We start from the raw sequence: 16,604 nt of genomic DNA, 5'->3' as shown, positions 1-16,604 counted from the left end.
AGAAAGAAGCTTAACATTTAATAGGCTCCTTGCTTTTTTCCTCTTCCTCCTCCTGAGAAAGGAGACCTTGCTTGCCTTCTTTTCTCCTGAAACTTTTTCTGTTCTCTTTTATATTAGATCATACTGTAAAAAAATAAAACTAAAACAAAATAAAAACATTTGTCAGTAAGAAAAAACAATAATTTGCTACAAGATTGTGTCTCATTTTGAAAAAAACAAAACACAAATGCAAAAGCAAGTAAACAAGTAACCTGAATTGTGCTCATTGAAAAATATAGCATTTTCAAAAAGCAAAGTAGTCTTTATGAGCTTCTGCCATCACATGGTACATAGGGAACAACTCAGTGATCAGAAGCAGCAAGCATGGGTTTATGAATGGCAGGTACTGTTTGACCTGATCTCCTTCTAAGACCAGGTGACCTGCTTAGTAGGTGAGGAGGTTTATGTGGATTTTAATAGCATTTGACAGTGTTTTCCACAATATTCTCCTGGAGAAGTTAGCTATTGATGGCTTGGACAGGTGTACAGTTTGTTGGATGAAGAACATGCAGGGTGATCGAGCCTAAGCCACAGTGAATGGAGTTAAATCCATCTGGCATCAGGACACCAGTTGTATTCCCCAGAGCTCAGTCTTGGGGTCAGTTTTGTTTACTGCTTTTATCAATGGACTGGGTGAGGGGATTGTGTACACTCTCAATAACAAGTTAGGCTGGACTGTTGATGTGCTTGAGGGTTGGAAGGCTTTGCAGATGGATGGATTGACAGGCCACATGCAAGCATGTGAGACTGAACGGAGATAAGTGCTGGGTCCTGTACCTGAGTCATAACCTCATGAAGTGATATAGGCCTTGGGAAGAGTGGCTGATAAACTGTCTCCCTGAGAAAGACACACAAGGGTGTTGGTTGACAGCTGAACATGAACTGGCCATGTGGCCAGATGATCAAGAAGACAAATGGCAGCCTGGCTTGCACCAGAAATTGTGTGAGCAACAAGGCAAGAGCAGTGGTTGATCTTCTGTTTTCAGTGCTGGGGAGACTGCATCTTGAGTACTGTGGTAAGTTTTGAGCCTCCTGCTTCAAGGAGGATATGGAATTGCTTGAGTGTATGTGGAGAAGAGCAATGAAGTTGCCGGAGGACCAGGAAAGAATTATGAGGAGGACCAAACTGGGAGATGGAGCTGGAGATGTGTCAGACTGATGGTTGGACTTGATCTTGAAGATGTTTTCCAACCTTGGTGACTTTTGTTTCTGATTTATATGAAATAGGTAATGGAAGACTCTGGCAATGGTTTTATCTGTTTGTCCACATTTCAACATTCTACTGTGGGGTTTTCAGCATATGAATGATGAAGAATGACTTTTCAAATGAAGCTTACTGACTGACAGAAAGACAACAAATATTTCAGGCCATTGTTCTATTGAATAAATTATAGATTTGATAGCAATAATGCAGTGAACTTCATGTTTGTTCATTGATTAAAAGAGGAGATCGATGTACAGTGATTACATGCAAACAAAGGTATTGGTAAAAAAAGAGGGCAAATAACTATAGTTGTGCTGGAGTATGAAAGATCCTTTCATTAACACTATTCTTTTCTGTATTTTGTCCATCCCTCTCTTATCAGGAGATAGCAAACTGTGCCGTATGGGCAAATGACACTGGAAGAGCCTTTTTAGTGCCTGATCAGAAGTTTCAGAAGGCATATATTTATGTTGTGAGGCCAAGCTTAGCTCTTAAAATACTTCAAATCTGTTGAATTTTGTTCTTATCCATCCAGTTTCTTTCAGAGTGGTGTGTGTGTTCCAGTTAGCACAAGTAACTGCACAAAGGCCTGCTAATGCAGTGATATCAAGGAATACTGCACTGTGATGTATCTTGTGCCTCAACTGAGTAAATCAGTAAACAAAAGGAACAGTAGTATTGACTGTGCTCACATGTGTGCATGAGAGTGATCTCAGAGTTTGCAGTGCTTGGAGGGTAAATTGTAGAAATCAGTATCTCAGTGCCCAGATCTTTTACATGTCTCAGAGAGTGCAGAGGGAGTGTATGAAGGAAAGATATTATCAAGAGGGCAGTGGCTTTCCAGTATACTCTAGTAAAACACAGTGTTTTTCCATGGAAAGAATGTATTTGTGGTAAACTTAAAGGGAAGTATTTTCCTACGATTTATTCTCAGGTTCATGGGGAATTATTCTTGTTTGTGCATTTGTTTTATTCTCAAGATGGGAAACCATTGCACCGAACGTTCTACCAATGTAGAACAAATGTCTTTTCTCTTCTTAGAAAATTTATGATCTAAATGATGTTGGCAAAGCTACAAAAATTTACCATGCAACATCCCTAGTGAATTTTGAAGTGTAAATATTTAACCTAAAAGTGTTCATTACTAGACGTGAAAGGAGTGTGTGCACTTGATCTCTTCATTGAAACAGACTTGTTTTTTTTTTCACATTGCTGGTAGCTCATGGCATCCTTTTTACATTTATGTTCTGCAGAAAAAAACAACAAAAAAGCTCTGTTTGAAGAGGGGAGCTGAAGATTTAGTTACAAGTGAAGCATGGATCTTGAATAAGATTTCTTGTTTAGATTTTAAAACATTTAGTCTCAAATAAGGCGAATTAACTGTATTCAGTCACGAATCCTTTGTGTGCGTTCTGAAGCTCCAAAACAATTCACACACACACACACACACACACAATTCTTTAACTCTCTTATCTGAGCTAACAACTGCACATTAATATTTTAGTCTGACAAGATGTTGAGAAGCATATGTGTATATTATAAACTCTGTTACAGCAAAAGCCATAGTTCAGGTTGCAATCCAGCTTTCACTGTATCCCTATTGCTACTTACAAATCTCTTCCAGGAAAAAAAAAAAAATATTTCTGGGGAGCAGCTAGAGTAATTTCACAGTTAGCTATCAGAATTAAAAGGTAAAAAAAGAAAAATATCGAAATACCCCTTTAAAGAAGTTGAAGTGTACGTGTCTATGGGCTTGCATTTAGAATAGAGAATCTTAAGAAAAGTCAACAAGCGAGGCAGGCTGGATCAAGCTCTGGGCAACCTGATCTAACATCCCTGTTCGTTGCAGGGGAGTTGGACTAGATGGCCTTTAAAGATCCCTTCCAACTCTAATGATTCTATGATTCTATAAAAGTGTAATGATGATTTCTGAAAAGACTGGTTTTTTTTCGTATAAATCAGTTGGGTTATTTCACTTCATGAATTTAAAATTTACGTGTAGCTAGTTGTTAATATCCTAAGATATTGAAATAATTTTAGAAAAATATATTTGCAGAGTGAAAGTCAGATTTTAAAACAAAAGAAATGAAGTTCCAGGGCAATTGGACTGAGGACCATCCCTATGATAGAAGAAAACACGTATAAATCTTGCATATAGATAGATATAGAGCTGTGCTGATAGAGCTGTGTTGACTGAAATGATTGAATCAAGGATGGTTTATTCCGAATAAGTGTCTTTTGTTGATACATCAATCTTGAGTAAAATGTAGAAATTTTCTATGCAAAGGTCTTTCTTCATTCTAACAGAAGAAATGAGTACAAATCTAGCCTCGTCTATGTGATACCTGGTTTAAAAGACCTATGGTGTGAGAGATATTACCACCATTCCAGGAGATCATTATGTGTATGTAATTGTCACTGTTGTTAGAAAGTGTTTCCTAATGTATATCCTTGTTCTTCCTTATTGCAAAAGCCATTGCTTATTGCTTATTCACTGTGAGTGTGGTGATTGTTCTCTTTCTGTTCTTTGAAATAACTTACATGTATTTTTTATAGTTATATATGTGTATCATATATAACATCTAATATACTGTTACCATGCTACCCTTCTTCATCACATCTTTAGGAGCATCAGTCCAAGTCCTGGCATTCCCACTTCCTGTCACTTTGCCTAAGAGCTCATGTTTTTTGAGCCTTTTGTTGATCTCTTCTTCAGCCTGAACTGAGCCACATGAGCTTTCCTGAAGCATGGAACCTGAAGCTGCCCATTGTGTTGCAGCTGAAGCCCTAGGAAGAGAAAGATCACTTGTTCTGCATAGATTCTGTACCTGTTTATGCACTACATTGAGATGATGGCATTTTGAGGATAGAAAGCAGTATGACAGTATTAGCTCCTGTTCTGCTGGGCATCCAGTATAACCCCCAAGGCTTAACTGAAAATAATTTGGGCAGTTAATTCATTTTGCTTAAATGCATTACATTTTTTTCCCTGCTGAACTCCATGTTATTTTTAAGACTCTCCAATTCCTGAAACTCATTTTGAATTCAATTCTTGTCCTTCAGTACATTTGCTGTACCTTCCTTCTTCATAGTTACATATACGTTTTATAATGCTGTTCCCCATTTCATCATCCAGATCATTAATGAAGGTGTTGAACAGAAATGGATCCAATGCAGGCTTTTGGGTACCTCTGTGTGACACATCTTCCAATTAGACTGTGTACCAATGATAACTGTTCTCACCTATCTACTGTATGAGCTTTGTGCTTCTGTTGCAGCATTTCCTTTTCTAGCTCCTTTATTCCTAGCATCCTTGTGGAACTGTTGTACAAGACCTGATGAAAGTATTAATAAGGTTGGGAAACATGACAGCTATCACTTCCATCATGCCTGTATATTCTCATGCACTGTTGCAGAAGGAATTAGTTGTACTCATGACAGATGCACATCTGCTGATGTTTTTCTCTTTTTCTCCTCCAAGTATTTTTTGATGTTTCTTTGTTTTATGTATCCTGCATTATTATTTATTTACTTACGGAGACTGAAGCACAGTTGAATTTAAATTTTCACTTCTTGCTTTTTTATAAATGAGGTTGACATTTGTCCTTTCTCAGTTCTCAGATTTCTCGTGTCCTTTGAGTTCAGAACAGCAGTTAGCAGCTTTGAGATTACTTCAGAGACTTCCTTAAATGTTTTAGAATGCAGTAGCGAATGTATGTTTGTACTTACCTTAGTACACTCTAAACTTATCCTTTCTTTTCCTTTATGAGTGGAAATTATACCTTTTTTGGTTTGTGGGTTCATTTTAATTGTCACCTGCTCTTGATCTTCGTTTCCTTTCTTTAGTGAAGGTAATCCTTAAGCCCTATTGACACCTTGTGTATTCTGTCTCTGTTGTTTAATGGATCAATGTTTTCCACTTTCTTTGTATATTAACAAATGATGACATTCTTTTTGTTGTTCGGTTTTCTTGTTAGGTTCCTCCTCACCTCCGTGTCTTCTAACTTTTTCTCTGAACGCTTGAATTACTCTACATACAATCTTAGTAGTGATAACCAGTTTCCTACTTTGTGTTTACTTGTCATTGTTCAGCTAAGACTCTGATTGAACCAATTTTATCTTTTACTGTACTCATCTGCTTTGGGGAAAAATGCAGTTGTGCAACACCATTGTTCTGAGGTTTTCATTCTTAGGATTCTGATGTTCCTAGTGATTAGAGGAAAAAAAAAAAAAAGAACCTACATTGAAGACCTACATTGGCATTGCTCCATTTTCTTTTAAATAATTAATCTAAGCACAAGTTCCTCTCAAATAAATGTGAGGCTAAATAGATAAATGCAGGGCATTTAAAACTTGCAATTTCATCATGTCATTAACTGGATCATTTCTCATACAGAATGATTGCTGCTTAAATTTTTTTTCTTTAAATGAAGCTATCTATTAATAGGGGGCTTGACAGATGTACATTATTAGAATGCAAAAAGCCCTTACATACTGATGACCATTGAAGCCTTTATAGCATTTTGGCAATGTAGTTGTAAGCTTATAGTGTCAGGTATTTTTTGCAACATGTTTCATTTCCCGCGGTACAGCAACTTAATATGTTACTTTTCTGTCTTAGCTCTGAAGCCATACTTCTGTTACTGTGACATTTGAAATGGTTCTCCAGTTTTGCTTCCTTGCAGAAATGAAAGTTGATCCCTAAGATCTCAGAATCAAATTTATTCGTTACATTCACATATTGACTTTCCCATTTACTTACCATGCAAATATTTAAATTCATGATCTGTAACAAAAGTCCTTGAGAGAGAAGAGTTTTGCTGACCTGCGTGGTGTAGTCAACAGCGCATCTTGCTGAAGGGTGGGAGGGATTAGCGGGGTGCTGATGCTGCAGATCCCAGTACTTAGTGAGTTATTCCATTTGGATGGGAACTGAATCTCTGGTTCCCATTTCTTGTCAACTTCCAGCTTTTTAACTGTATAAATAAATATGGTAGAAGTGGTTTAGGTACAGTGAAACTTTATTTGTAGTGGAGAAATAGAATGAAGGATTTAAACTGAAATGTTGCAAAATGAAAATAGCAATTCCAGTAACTGCAGCTCTCGGATTACAGAAATGTTTTGCACTGTTTTCTCATTGCAAGTTTGGCTATGCTGTCCTTGAAAATATTTTGCACAGTTCCTCAGTATGCTTTATGTGGAGTTATGTGAGCATCACTCTTTTTAATTTAAGCTATTTCTCTAAACAGCCCGTAGATCAAGGCATTTGTCACTGCCATTAGTTATTTAGTAAAGACAGTCAGTAGCTTCTGAGCTTCATAAAGCAGACAGATCTTTATCAGTAATCAATATTTGCAATATTTGTTAATATAAATCTGTCATTACTGGCTCATCTTTTGAAGTTAATTTGAGATAAAGCACTTTGTTACGGGTAGAAGCAAAAGTAACAAAACCACCAGAAGCCACGTCCTTAACTTTGCTGGCACATCAAAGTCGGAGTGCAGAAACCTGAGTCCTCATGTGAAACCTAACTAATAAGCAATAATAATGGAGAAACTTAACGCATTCCCAAATTGCAAAAAAGTCTTCATTAAAATAGAGCAGCTGTTTGTGTTCTGGACCACATGGTCTAGCCAGCGTGATAAGAACACAGTGGCGATGGATCAGCAAGTTTGCTGTTACTGGAAGATACACACGTTTTCTTATCTGCTCTAATGGGTCGATATTAAAGAAGAGCTGGAGTTGGGTGAATAATTAGAGTAATTTTCCATTTATGTTTCTCCCCAGCCTGCTTCAGGGTAGGGAGGTCAAATGGATGCTAAGGAGAAAATGTGCATCTGGAACTAGTCTGAAAATAAATACGTATCCCATGAGTAGTGCTGTGTACAATTTGCTTAGTCTTAGAGAACTAACTCAGTTTGTCTGCCACTTCATTGCCTGCTTCATCTAGGAAATCTGCTTAGTCTGTGTGATTCTGGATACAATTTTTCTTCAGTTTCAAAATCTGAGGGATGTAAGTTAACTATTTCTCATTGCTTGCTTCTTTCAGCTTTCCCTTTTGCTTATCAGAGTTATATTAGTCACCAGCTCTCTTTGGCTGGTTTTGCAGCTCGGACATTTTCCAGTGACAGAGACAAGCTCTAGATTTTCTAACTGTGTGGTGAAACAATGACAGCCTGGAAATCTCACGGCAATACCTGACATAAAATAACATCTGACTCTATCATGTCCTTCCTTGCAATTCAGTGAGATGAACTTTAATATTTTGCATGCTTTCTGGATAGGAGCATGCCCTGTAGCAATCTAGGTGCCAATGTAATTGTATTTATTCTACTTGATCTAATTCATGTAATGCTGTTATGGCTGCGATTTCTTGGCATTGCACAATGGCAATAAAATATGCGCCTGAGGTAATTATTTTATTTCAAAACCTTGAAGCAGTTTGCTTGTTCTCCTGATTTTGCTTGTCTTTCATCCAGCACTTTCAGCAAAACAGGTGGCACATGGTCTTCTGTTTGTTTTGTCCTGTGAACTACAGGATCACATCTGATCTGTTTAAAAACACCATACTTCTGCATTAAACTAAAGAAGTGAAACACAGTCAGTAGGTAGACTTCATGCTTGCTTTGAAATAAGAGGTGATCTAACTCCATTACTGGCTTTCTACTACCCAACTTTTCCATGTGCACTTTTCTGAAGCATAGTCTCTTCAGTTCAAAAGCAAGGGAACCACAGTCCCCCAGGGGAAATGTCCTCATTGGAGGGGCACAAGTGGCTTCATAACTGTCTTTAGAGAAATGACTGAACAGTTGGGCTGGCTTGGGAAGGTAACCTTAAATTACTGTTAAGACCTTCCAAATACCAGACACGTTGCCTGACATATTTATTCTATTATGATTGAGAAAGCATACGCTCCTTCAGTGTCAGCTAAAAGAGGTGCAAAACATGGAACTACCTGATCTTGGCTTTCCTGCCAGTACAGTTCAATCATTGAGCTTTCTTAAGTTAGTTTTTCAGGATGAAGAATTGGTTCCAATTTCAAACTGTATGTTGTCTGGTCTAAAGTTGACTGTATACACAGCATCATTTAGGGCATAGAAGTGATGAATTCTGCCCTTTTCTGCAGCTACTGCTTCAGCGTCCCTTTTATTCAGTCTGCTTTAGACTTATATGTGGGCAATGTTTGCAGAGAGAATATAACTCCTTGTTGAAATTTCCCTTTACCTTGAAGTGATCTTGAAAACAGAAGGGTTTTCACTATAAACTTGAGAGTATTGTTTTGTTTCTTTGCCAGATACCACATAGCATAGTGCTGCATGCCTGTGTGATAGCAGTGAGAGTTAGCCTTACCTTTTAAGCTTTCAAACAATCTAACTTGCAAAATGTGTGGGTAAAAAATGAAACGAAGGACACATTCTTTTCTGTGGAATTTCTGGAGATTGAATTGATTGAGACACTTCTAACATCTGTGTCCTTTGGGCTTCTTAGGAGGCTCTTGCAAGATGAATGATTGCACAGTGGTATTATTTTGAAATGAGGGCTTGAATTGCAGGAACAAGCTCCCACTAAGTGGATACCCTACACTTATCCTTAACCTCAGATTTCCATTTTACTGATACACATGATTATAAGAAAAAAGCTTTATCTTTTCTACTGTTAAAGAAATACCTTCACAATTTTTTTTTTTTCCCTCTCCTTTCACAGGTTCCAACTATGGGAGTCCCCGTCCAGCTCATGCCAACATGAATGCCAATGCAGCTGCAGGGCTTGCCCCAGAGCATATCCCTACACCAGGGGCAGCTCTGTCCTGGCAAGCTGCAATTGATGCTGCCAGGCAAGCCAAATTGATGGGTAGTGCTGGCAATGCAACAATATCCACAGCTAGCTCCACGCAGAGAAAACGGCAGCAGTATGGGAAACAGAAAAAACAGGGTACCACGACAGCTACGCGTCCTCCCCGGGCACTGCTGTGTTTAACACTGAAAAATCCCATCCGGAGGGCATGCATCAGCATCGTCGAATGGAAATATCCTTTTTGATGTTCTCATTTGGAAAACAGCAAATTGTTAGTGTGCATCAGGCGCTGTTCATAAGTGGGAAGAAATCAATACATTAAGTTGAAAGGCGCCATTGGGAACATAAAGTACACAAGCAGTATTTGCTATCTTAACTGAGATCATTTGTGCTGGGAGAAAAAATGCTTGGGACTGAAGCCTTAACCGTACCCTTGTGTAGGAAACTGCCAGAAGCTTAAACGATAAAGGGTAGGGATTGAATTCTTTTAAAAACGTGGCTGAAGCTGAAATTGATGGGAGATATGCAAGGTATCTGAAGCCAGAATTGAGCCACTCCATGGGACTGATGGCAGATACTGCCTTTCCCTTCTTTCTGCAGAGCTTTAGCCACATAAACAGCTCTGGAACTTGGAATCATGTGATTTTTTGTTGAATACACAGCATCACCATTTCTACAGTATGGAGAATGGAATGGGGAAAAATGGGGTTGAATAGAGAACTAATGAGAAAAAAAAAACCCTGATGTGATAAATCCCTGAAATGAGGCTAAGCTCTGTTAATCATATTGGGATTCAATTGAAACCAGTAAGACTCCCTAATATATGGAAAGATAAACTGATTATCTCCAAGTAGGGAAAAAGACAGATAGTTAACATGATCCTGCCACATGTGCACATTCAATATGGGGCCAGAGCTAGCAGGCTGAACAAGAGACAGATTGTCACAGATGATAAACGATTACCACTGACATAGAGCTGCAGAAGGCAAGGGTCAGTGCTGCTTTCTTGGAAAGCCAATGAGAGCTTGGTTGTTGGCTCCTTCATGTGGAAGGAGCAAAGTCTACCTTAGTCATCTGAATCTGATCAGCAAAACTGGAAGTTGTGAATTTGGTGTGAAATAGAAATGGAAATAGAAATGTAACTCCCCTGTTTCCCTGAAGAGAAACCAAGACTGACTCTGAACAGTAATAGTCAGTAAATCACAAGCTAATGGGATTCTTCAATAAATGTGAAAGCAAAAGTACGTTAGGGGTAAATAAGCACGTCAGGGGAAGGCAATACTGAACTCAGCAGTAGTTAATATGATTAAAAAAAAAAAAAGCCATTTAAGACAATGAGATAATTCTGTCCCTTTGACATTTGTCCCCAGTGTCTAGTGCGACATTGAAAAGATAAAAACAGAATATGAGCTTATTAGGATATCATTTTCAGAAGAGCAACTTGCTAAAAGCATTGTTGTCAATTGTTAGATATCCTTAAAGTTTCTGCCTGCCTATTCCTTTCTTCAGATGCTAATTTTTAATTCCTTTGGTTAAGGTTTGCTACTAGTTATCCCTCCTGGCATAGGTGCGATACTTTGAGCATAAAATGATGGATGATGACTAACAGGATGAAGCTGAATATTGGTTTACTTGCCAGCACCCCTGTAAGCACATCTATAGAGAAAGAGCACATAGTGACATTTGATAAATGAATAAGATCAGCAATGAATGATGGGAATGGTGTGTTGTAAAACAGGATACAGCACTGCTGAGATCAAGAGGAGGACCAAACAATGTGATTAAAGCAATCCAAAGATGCTGACACTTGCATTTTTTTTGGTATTTGTTTGGTTTTAGGTGAGTTTGTGAAAATAGCTTCTTCCTCAGAACCTCTCATTGGATATATAGTGCTTATAAAGATGAAACACTTCAAGGACAAATAACAATATCAAAGGGCTGTGATAAGATTTATTTTTTTAACTGTATACTGACTTTTCCTAATTGCTGAAAATTACTGAGAAGACCTTAGCTTAATTTTTTGAACCTCTGAAATCTAAATGAGGTACATATTAAATATCAAATGGCACTTCTATGGTATTTCATATTCAAACATTGTAGTATTAGGAGCCTGAAAGCGCAGCTATATAGAATAAAAAGTGAAATTAAGTAATTTCCTTATTTTGCAAAGATTTACCTGCTTATTATTCTGCTGGATTTGCAGTGTATTGTCAGATTTTAAACCATTTTACTTTTGCAATGCTTAAAGAAGTAAAAATAAAAAAGTAAAAATAAAAAAATACGTCAGTAATGATAAGTTTATGAACAAAATGTCTCTAAGGAAAACAATTCTAGGCAAAAGGCAATTAAGAAAAAGAAAGCCTATGGATGTGTAAGTCTTTATGCAATGAACGCTGTGTGTGCATCTTGAGGTATCTGAGAAATCCAGTGCTTTCATCAGTAAGGTATGTACCCTGATCTGCAAAGCTCTGAAGTTTGCCCTGAAGTTTCTAAGTCTGAATGTCTACTAGTCATGTTATCCTTGCACTTTTATGTCAAGCCTTAGTTGTTGCAATGACAGCTGACTCCTTTTAGAAAGGACCCTACCTGTCTTCTTCCTCCATGTTAGCATGAACCTCTTAGTATTCATAGGCTTCAGCAGATAGCCCAGTAGGTTTGGAACCCTTTGACTCATCTACACGTGAAATACGGAACGTATATGAATATATACAGAAGTCAGTTGCCTGAGATTGTCTATTTCTTGCAGTTCAGGCAGTTGGAGATCCTGATCTCTAGTTTATTTTTGCTAAAACCTGCTGAGAATGGTGGTTTGCTGACCAAAAGCATACACACCGTGTTGACATCTGGCAACTCTGCGAAGCCAATCCCACGGTAGATAAACTTACACTCAAATGCACTCTGTGGCACAGGTTATACCTTGCATTCTCTGGTCCTTTTCTGCTTTTCATTCCCCTCCAGAGCACTGGTGAGTTATCCCAGAGCTATCTGCCAGGGAGATCTTGCAGGAAAGTAAATATAGACAGGCTGTAAATCTGGTCTCTGGTCTAACAGGAGACACTTCACAGCTACTAAGGTTAAGAAGTCTACAGAAAAAAAAATAAAAAAGAAATACACTGCCAGCAAATTGAAGTCAGTAGAAAACAGCCCTTAGATTTCCGCTGAGTATCGGTGGAACATCAGAGGTTGTGCAAGGTTGGTTCGTTGAACATCCAATCTGTTTTTTTTGCTCTGTTTTTGTTTTGAGAGCATTGATGGCAGGCTGTAATGCCTTGAATTGGTGGTAGTTTCTGTCATTAGGGTCTCTTATTTTCCTGGTGTCCCTACCATTCCTCATATACACATTTCTTTTGCCTATGAAGCCAGCTGAAATACAAATACAAGAAAAAGGAATACTATATTAAATAATTTAAAAGAAAATAGTGATAATACGGCTATAAACAATGTAAGTTCAATTTGGATAAAGCTTTTTTTTCCCCATAAATTGTATCATTTAAATGTTTTCTACCTGAATGTACACATGTATTGGGCCCTTGCATTTAACTCTGAGATAAGGGAGAGATTGGGAAAAAAATATAAAGGAGGATGGAAAAGAGTAAGAAACATAAAGTAACTGTGGGAGGAAAGATGACAGGCCTTTCAGAACAGGCTTTTGTTATTAAAAACAGTACAGCCACACTTGAAGGAAAATAGGGAAAATGCTATCTAAATAAATAAAAGAAGAAAAACTTTTAAGAAATCTGTGTTTACACTGGCACGCGACTGGCCTACACTGCTTTTGACATATTAGGAAGATTTTTGGCCGGGAGCAACTAAAAGCACTTAAAAAGGCATATGTTTCTTTTCAGAATATAAGGAGCTTGGAATGTTTTCTTTAAACAGAATTCTTATAAATCTTTTACTTTTTTTTTTTTTAATTATTATTTGTGTGTGCACATTTCAGAACAATTTCCTTAACTCCGTTCCTCAGACCATTTGAAATAATTATTTTACTGACTATTTTTGCCAATTGTGTGGCCTTAGCTATCTATATCCCCTTTCCAGAAGATGATTCCAATGCCACCAATTCCAATCTGGTAAGTCCTTGATGGTATCTAATCTTATTCCTTTGAAAGTCCTTTTTAGAAGTCTCCAGAGAGACTGCTGAAGTTAGAGAGCATAGATATATCCACCAGAGATGAAAGCATAATAAGGTAAAAATTGGTTTTGAGTGCTAAGTCTTCTCTATTCATGTGAGCACCTGTTTCAATTGAGCTGGCTTTAGGATTGTTCTGAAAACCGTGCGGGTGCTGGATTTGTGATGTTTTGGCTAGCAAATTTCTGCATGCTGCAAAAATGCTTGGTAAGTTTAAACTGCAGGTGTTTGCGGACAAAATCCTTTGACTGAGGATTATATGGTGTTTTTGCCTTTCAAAGTGCTATTGTGGAGTTGAGGCAGTCCTACTGCCAGGTGATGCCTGGAAGCACAGCTAGATGACTAATTTCTGGGAAGTGCATTAATGCGTGCATTTCACACCGAGATACGTGTTTTGTTGAACAGTATGGTTTTTTTCTTTTCCTTCTTGTGGGGGGAATACAGCTGTTCCTATGCCACTGCTGATGATAATGCTGGTAATTTAGGGTAAAGAAAGGAGAGTGTTTACTTTTGGCTTAGAATGAAGTCATAGTGAAGAATTCTGTTTGGTAAGGGGACGATGCAAAACAGTTCTGGAAGGCGATTCACTGAATTAGCAGAAAAACATTTTTTTTCCTCCCAAATATGTGAACAAATCTCCTACTTGTGTGGCTGGATCAGAATGAAAACTTACTCCCAAAGTTTAAGAGCTGGATGTTATTTCTTGGTTAAAATTTACTGAGACATAAGAATTTTTAGAGAAGCAGAAGAGGAAAATAAGGGCCATTTTTCCAAAGTAGGGATAGTTAGTGTGGCTGACAGACACTGTAATTAAAATGATCCATGCTGTACTCTGGATATAAGCCATTTGATTAAATATCTCTTGAAGTTGTGTAAAATAAAATGCAAACTTTAGGAGTTTTCTGGAACAAATTATTATTTTTTTAAATGAGTCTATGGGCAGTGCTTTTCCATAGTAACTCTGTAGAGAAGTTTAAAAACAGAAGCAGGAGGAGAAAAAAGATTGTTAACTTTTTAACTATTCTCTATATTTACAGTTAATTTCAAGTACAGTCTGGGTTGGGGAAATCTGTGGTTTGATGTCTCTTGTTTGCTTCCATCTCTATGCTAGGCCTGATATAGTGTTGAACAGTGATGAACCACAATGTGTACAGTTAGGACATCTCAGTGTGGCACCTTTCAGAAATTGGTACATTTTAATGAAATCGCATATTCAATTATTCCTCTGGCTATAAAAGGCAGCATGTTGTTTATTGCTTGTTCTGACTTGCAAGGTTTCAAGAGAAAAATTAAGCAGTGTTAAGGTCAGAGGATGTCTAATTTGTCTTGAGCTTAATTAGGTGTGGGTATTTCCTTATTTAAGTGATGAGATCTCTGGCTAATACCGGGTTCAAACAACCTCATAATTGAATGAGGTATACTGAAACTGCTCTGTTCTTAGAAAATACATGCAATTTGTGAGCTGTGTTGCTTTCTGAGTTTGTTTTCTGAGGCGTTTTTTTACCTCACTTGTTCAATCCATCAAAATACCCTTGTTAGTTGTGAGTAGGATTTAAAAAAAAAACCAGAAAAAGCAACCAAACGATTATAGGCTCAGGAGATTTTGGAAGTGTTACTGCCTTGAGGACGAGGCAGCACAGTTAATTGCTCTAACAAGATGTTTCAGAAAAGCAAAGGGATAAAGTAAACCGAGGAATTTATTCTTTGAGCCTCAATGAAAAAAAGTAATGAAAAATGGAAAATGGAGTACTTAATATCCACTGGCCTAGGAGGGGTTTGCTTTGGTGGAATTAAGACGCTGTTCTGTGTTATAGGTTAAATCCTAGAGCTCTGACTGCCTGGTAGACTTTGGTCCTGTGATCTCAAAAAGGTGTGGATGACAGGACATGGTTGGTCTGAGTCATTGAATTATACTTCATGTTTTGTTGGAATCAGTTCAGCACTCACTCTTGCTAGTATTTTTATTGTTGTTGTTGCTGTTCGTTTGTTTTTGTATTTTTTTCCCCTCAGATTGTTATATTTTGGCAGATAATTCCTTCTGTTGGGAACCAGAATTTTTGTGTATATTTTTCATGGCATTCTCAAACTCTTCGCAGGACTGTAGGTAGTTACCAGCAACAGGGAGGGAATGCGGACGCAAGAGGGTGAAACAAGGGTCAAAAAACACTAGCAGTATTTCAGAATGAGATGAAACTCAGATTTAAAGGAAAGCTATTCCAGATAGAATGAACTGCACAAGTCTGAGACCTTACTCTCAAATAGCCAAACAATATAAGGAACAGAGTAGAAAGAAGTTGGAGTTGGTGATGTCTTCTTGTAAATTTGTTATACTGGCTTGACATTATTTTCTTTTGACCTGTGAGCATGTATTTTGCAATCAGATTTATTCTGTAGCCATGAAGTCTAGAGCTCCATAATCTGAAACAGGAATGGAGACTGTCTGCAATGCTTGCATGTGGGTTAATAGTGCACACAGATGTGTGTTCTGTGCAGAAGTGTGAGGCTGATCAAACTATACAAAATGTTCCTAGTTGCCCAGGAGAAATTTCATTTCCATTTTGCAATTTAATTCTGTAGTGATAAACCTACCACAGATATTTCCACTTCCCTGGTTTCCTGAGCCATCCATAACTTTCTGAGACAGAAAGGAACCATCTACAGGAAACATATGATGGATAGTAACTTTTATACAGTCTGAAAGTGATGGTTTCCCAGTAAACTGCTGCTTTTCCCTTTAGGTCCAAATATTTCTCTTCTGAAGTTTCATCATAACTTTTCAATGAATATTTTGTTTTAGGTCTGAGATAAAGATTCAAACAATCATTTTTAATAAGCTAACTGAATAGAGGGCAGTGAGAGAAGACAGGAATTCTGAACTGAGTGTTTTCTTGCCTTTCTGTAAGAGGAGAAATACAGTAATGAAATAATATTTTGATACAGAATTATGATGTCTGTGAATTTCACAGATGTGATCAGACATTGATCCAGTGAAGCATATTCATTTGTGAGTACAGAAACCAGTAATATATGGGCACGTCTCCATTTTCATAAGCCTTGTCTTTAGTTGCAAGCCTTATTCAATGCTATGCCATAGTAATCAGCATTAAAATCAAATACAGAAGTTTCTGTTAAATATGTATTTTTTTCTTTTAGCAAGGAATTGTGGTTAACTATTATGCATTGATTTAGGACAAAAATCACACATGTACTGACTGGTTTCTTGAGGTATGACTTCCTATAATAATTGCTATAAATTATGAAACCATTTATGTCAAATCTAGGGGTGTTAGCTTGGACTGGGCAGCACTTTCATTTTCACGATGCACAGATGTATAATAAAACCCAGATCCTGTATTTTTATGCTTACTAGAGTTATTTTTGCTATTGGCTTTTAGAAATCTGCTAGAGCAATATCATGTAGTAATAACAAAAGCT

General features: G+C 37.6%; 1 protein-coding gene across 1 annotated transcript in view; it reads left to right on the top strand.

Moving 5' to 3' along the window:
- Nucleotides 1-16,604, top strand: part of CACNA1C (calcium voltage-gated channel subunit alpha1 C) — a gene marked incomplete at both ends in the record, with an annotated part of 471,149 nt that overhangs the window by 58,601 nt on the left and 395,944 nt on the right. Inside the window, 2 exons of the mRNA XM_079548089.1 lie at nucleotides 8,948-9,269; nucleotides 13,005-13,110. Coding sequence (XP_079404215.1) covers nucleotides 8,948-9,269; nucleotides 13,005-13,110 — 428 coding nt within the window. The remainder of the gene's footprint in view (nucleotides 1-8,947; nucleotides 9,270-13,004; nucleotides 13,111-16,604) is intronic.

The sequence above is a fragment of the Tetrao urogallus genome (genome assembly GCF_951394365.1).
Source record: "Tetrao urogallus genome assembly, chromosome: 1".
NCBI classification, from domain to species: Eukaryota; Metazoa; Chordata; class Aves; order Galliformes; family Phasianidae; genus Tetrao; species Tetrao urogallus.
The sequence above is the reverse complement of the archived record's forward strand: the minus strand, read 5'-3'. Positions and strand labels throughout refer to the sequence as shown.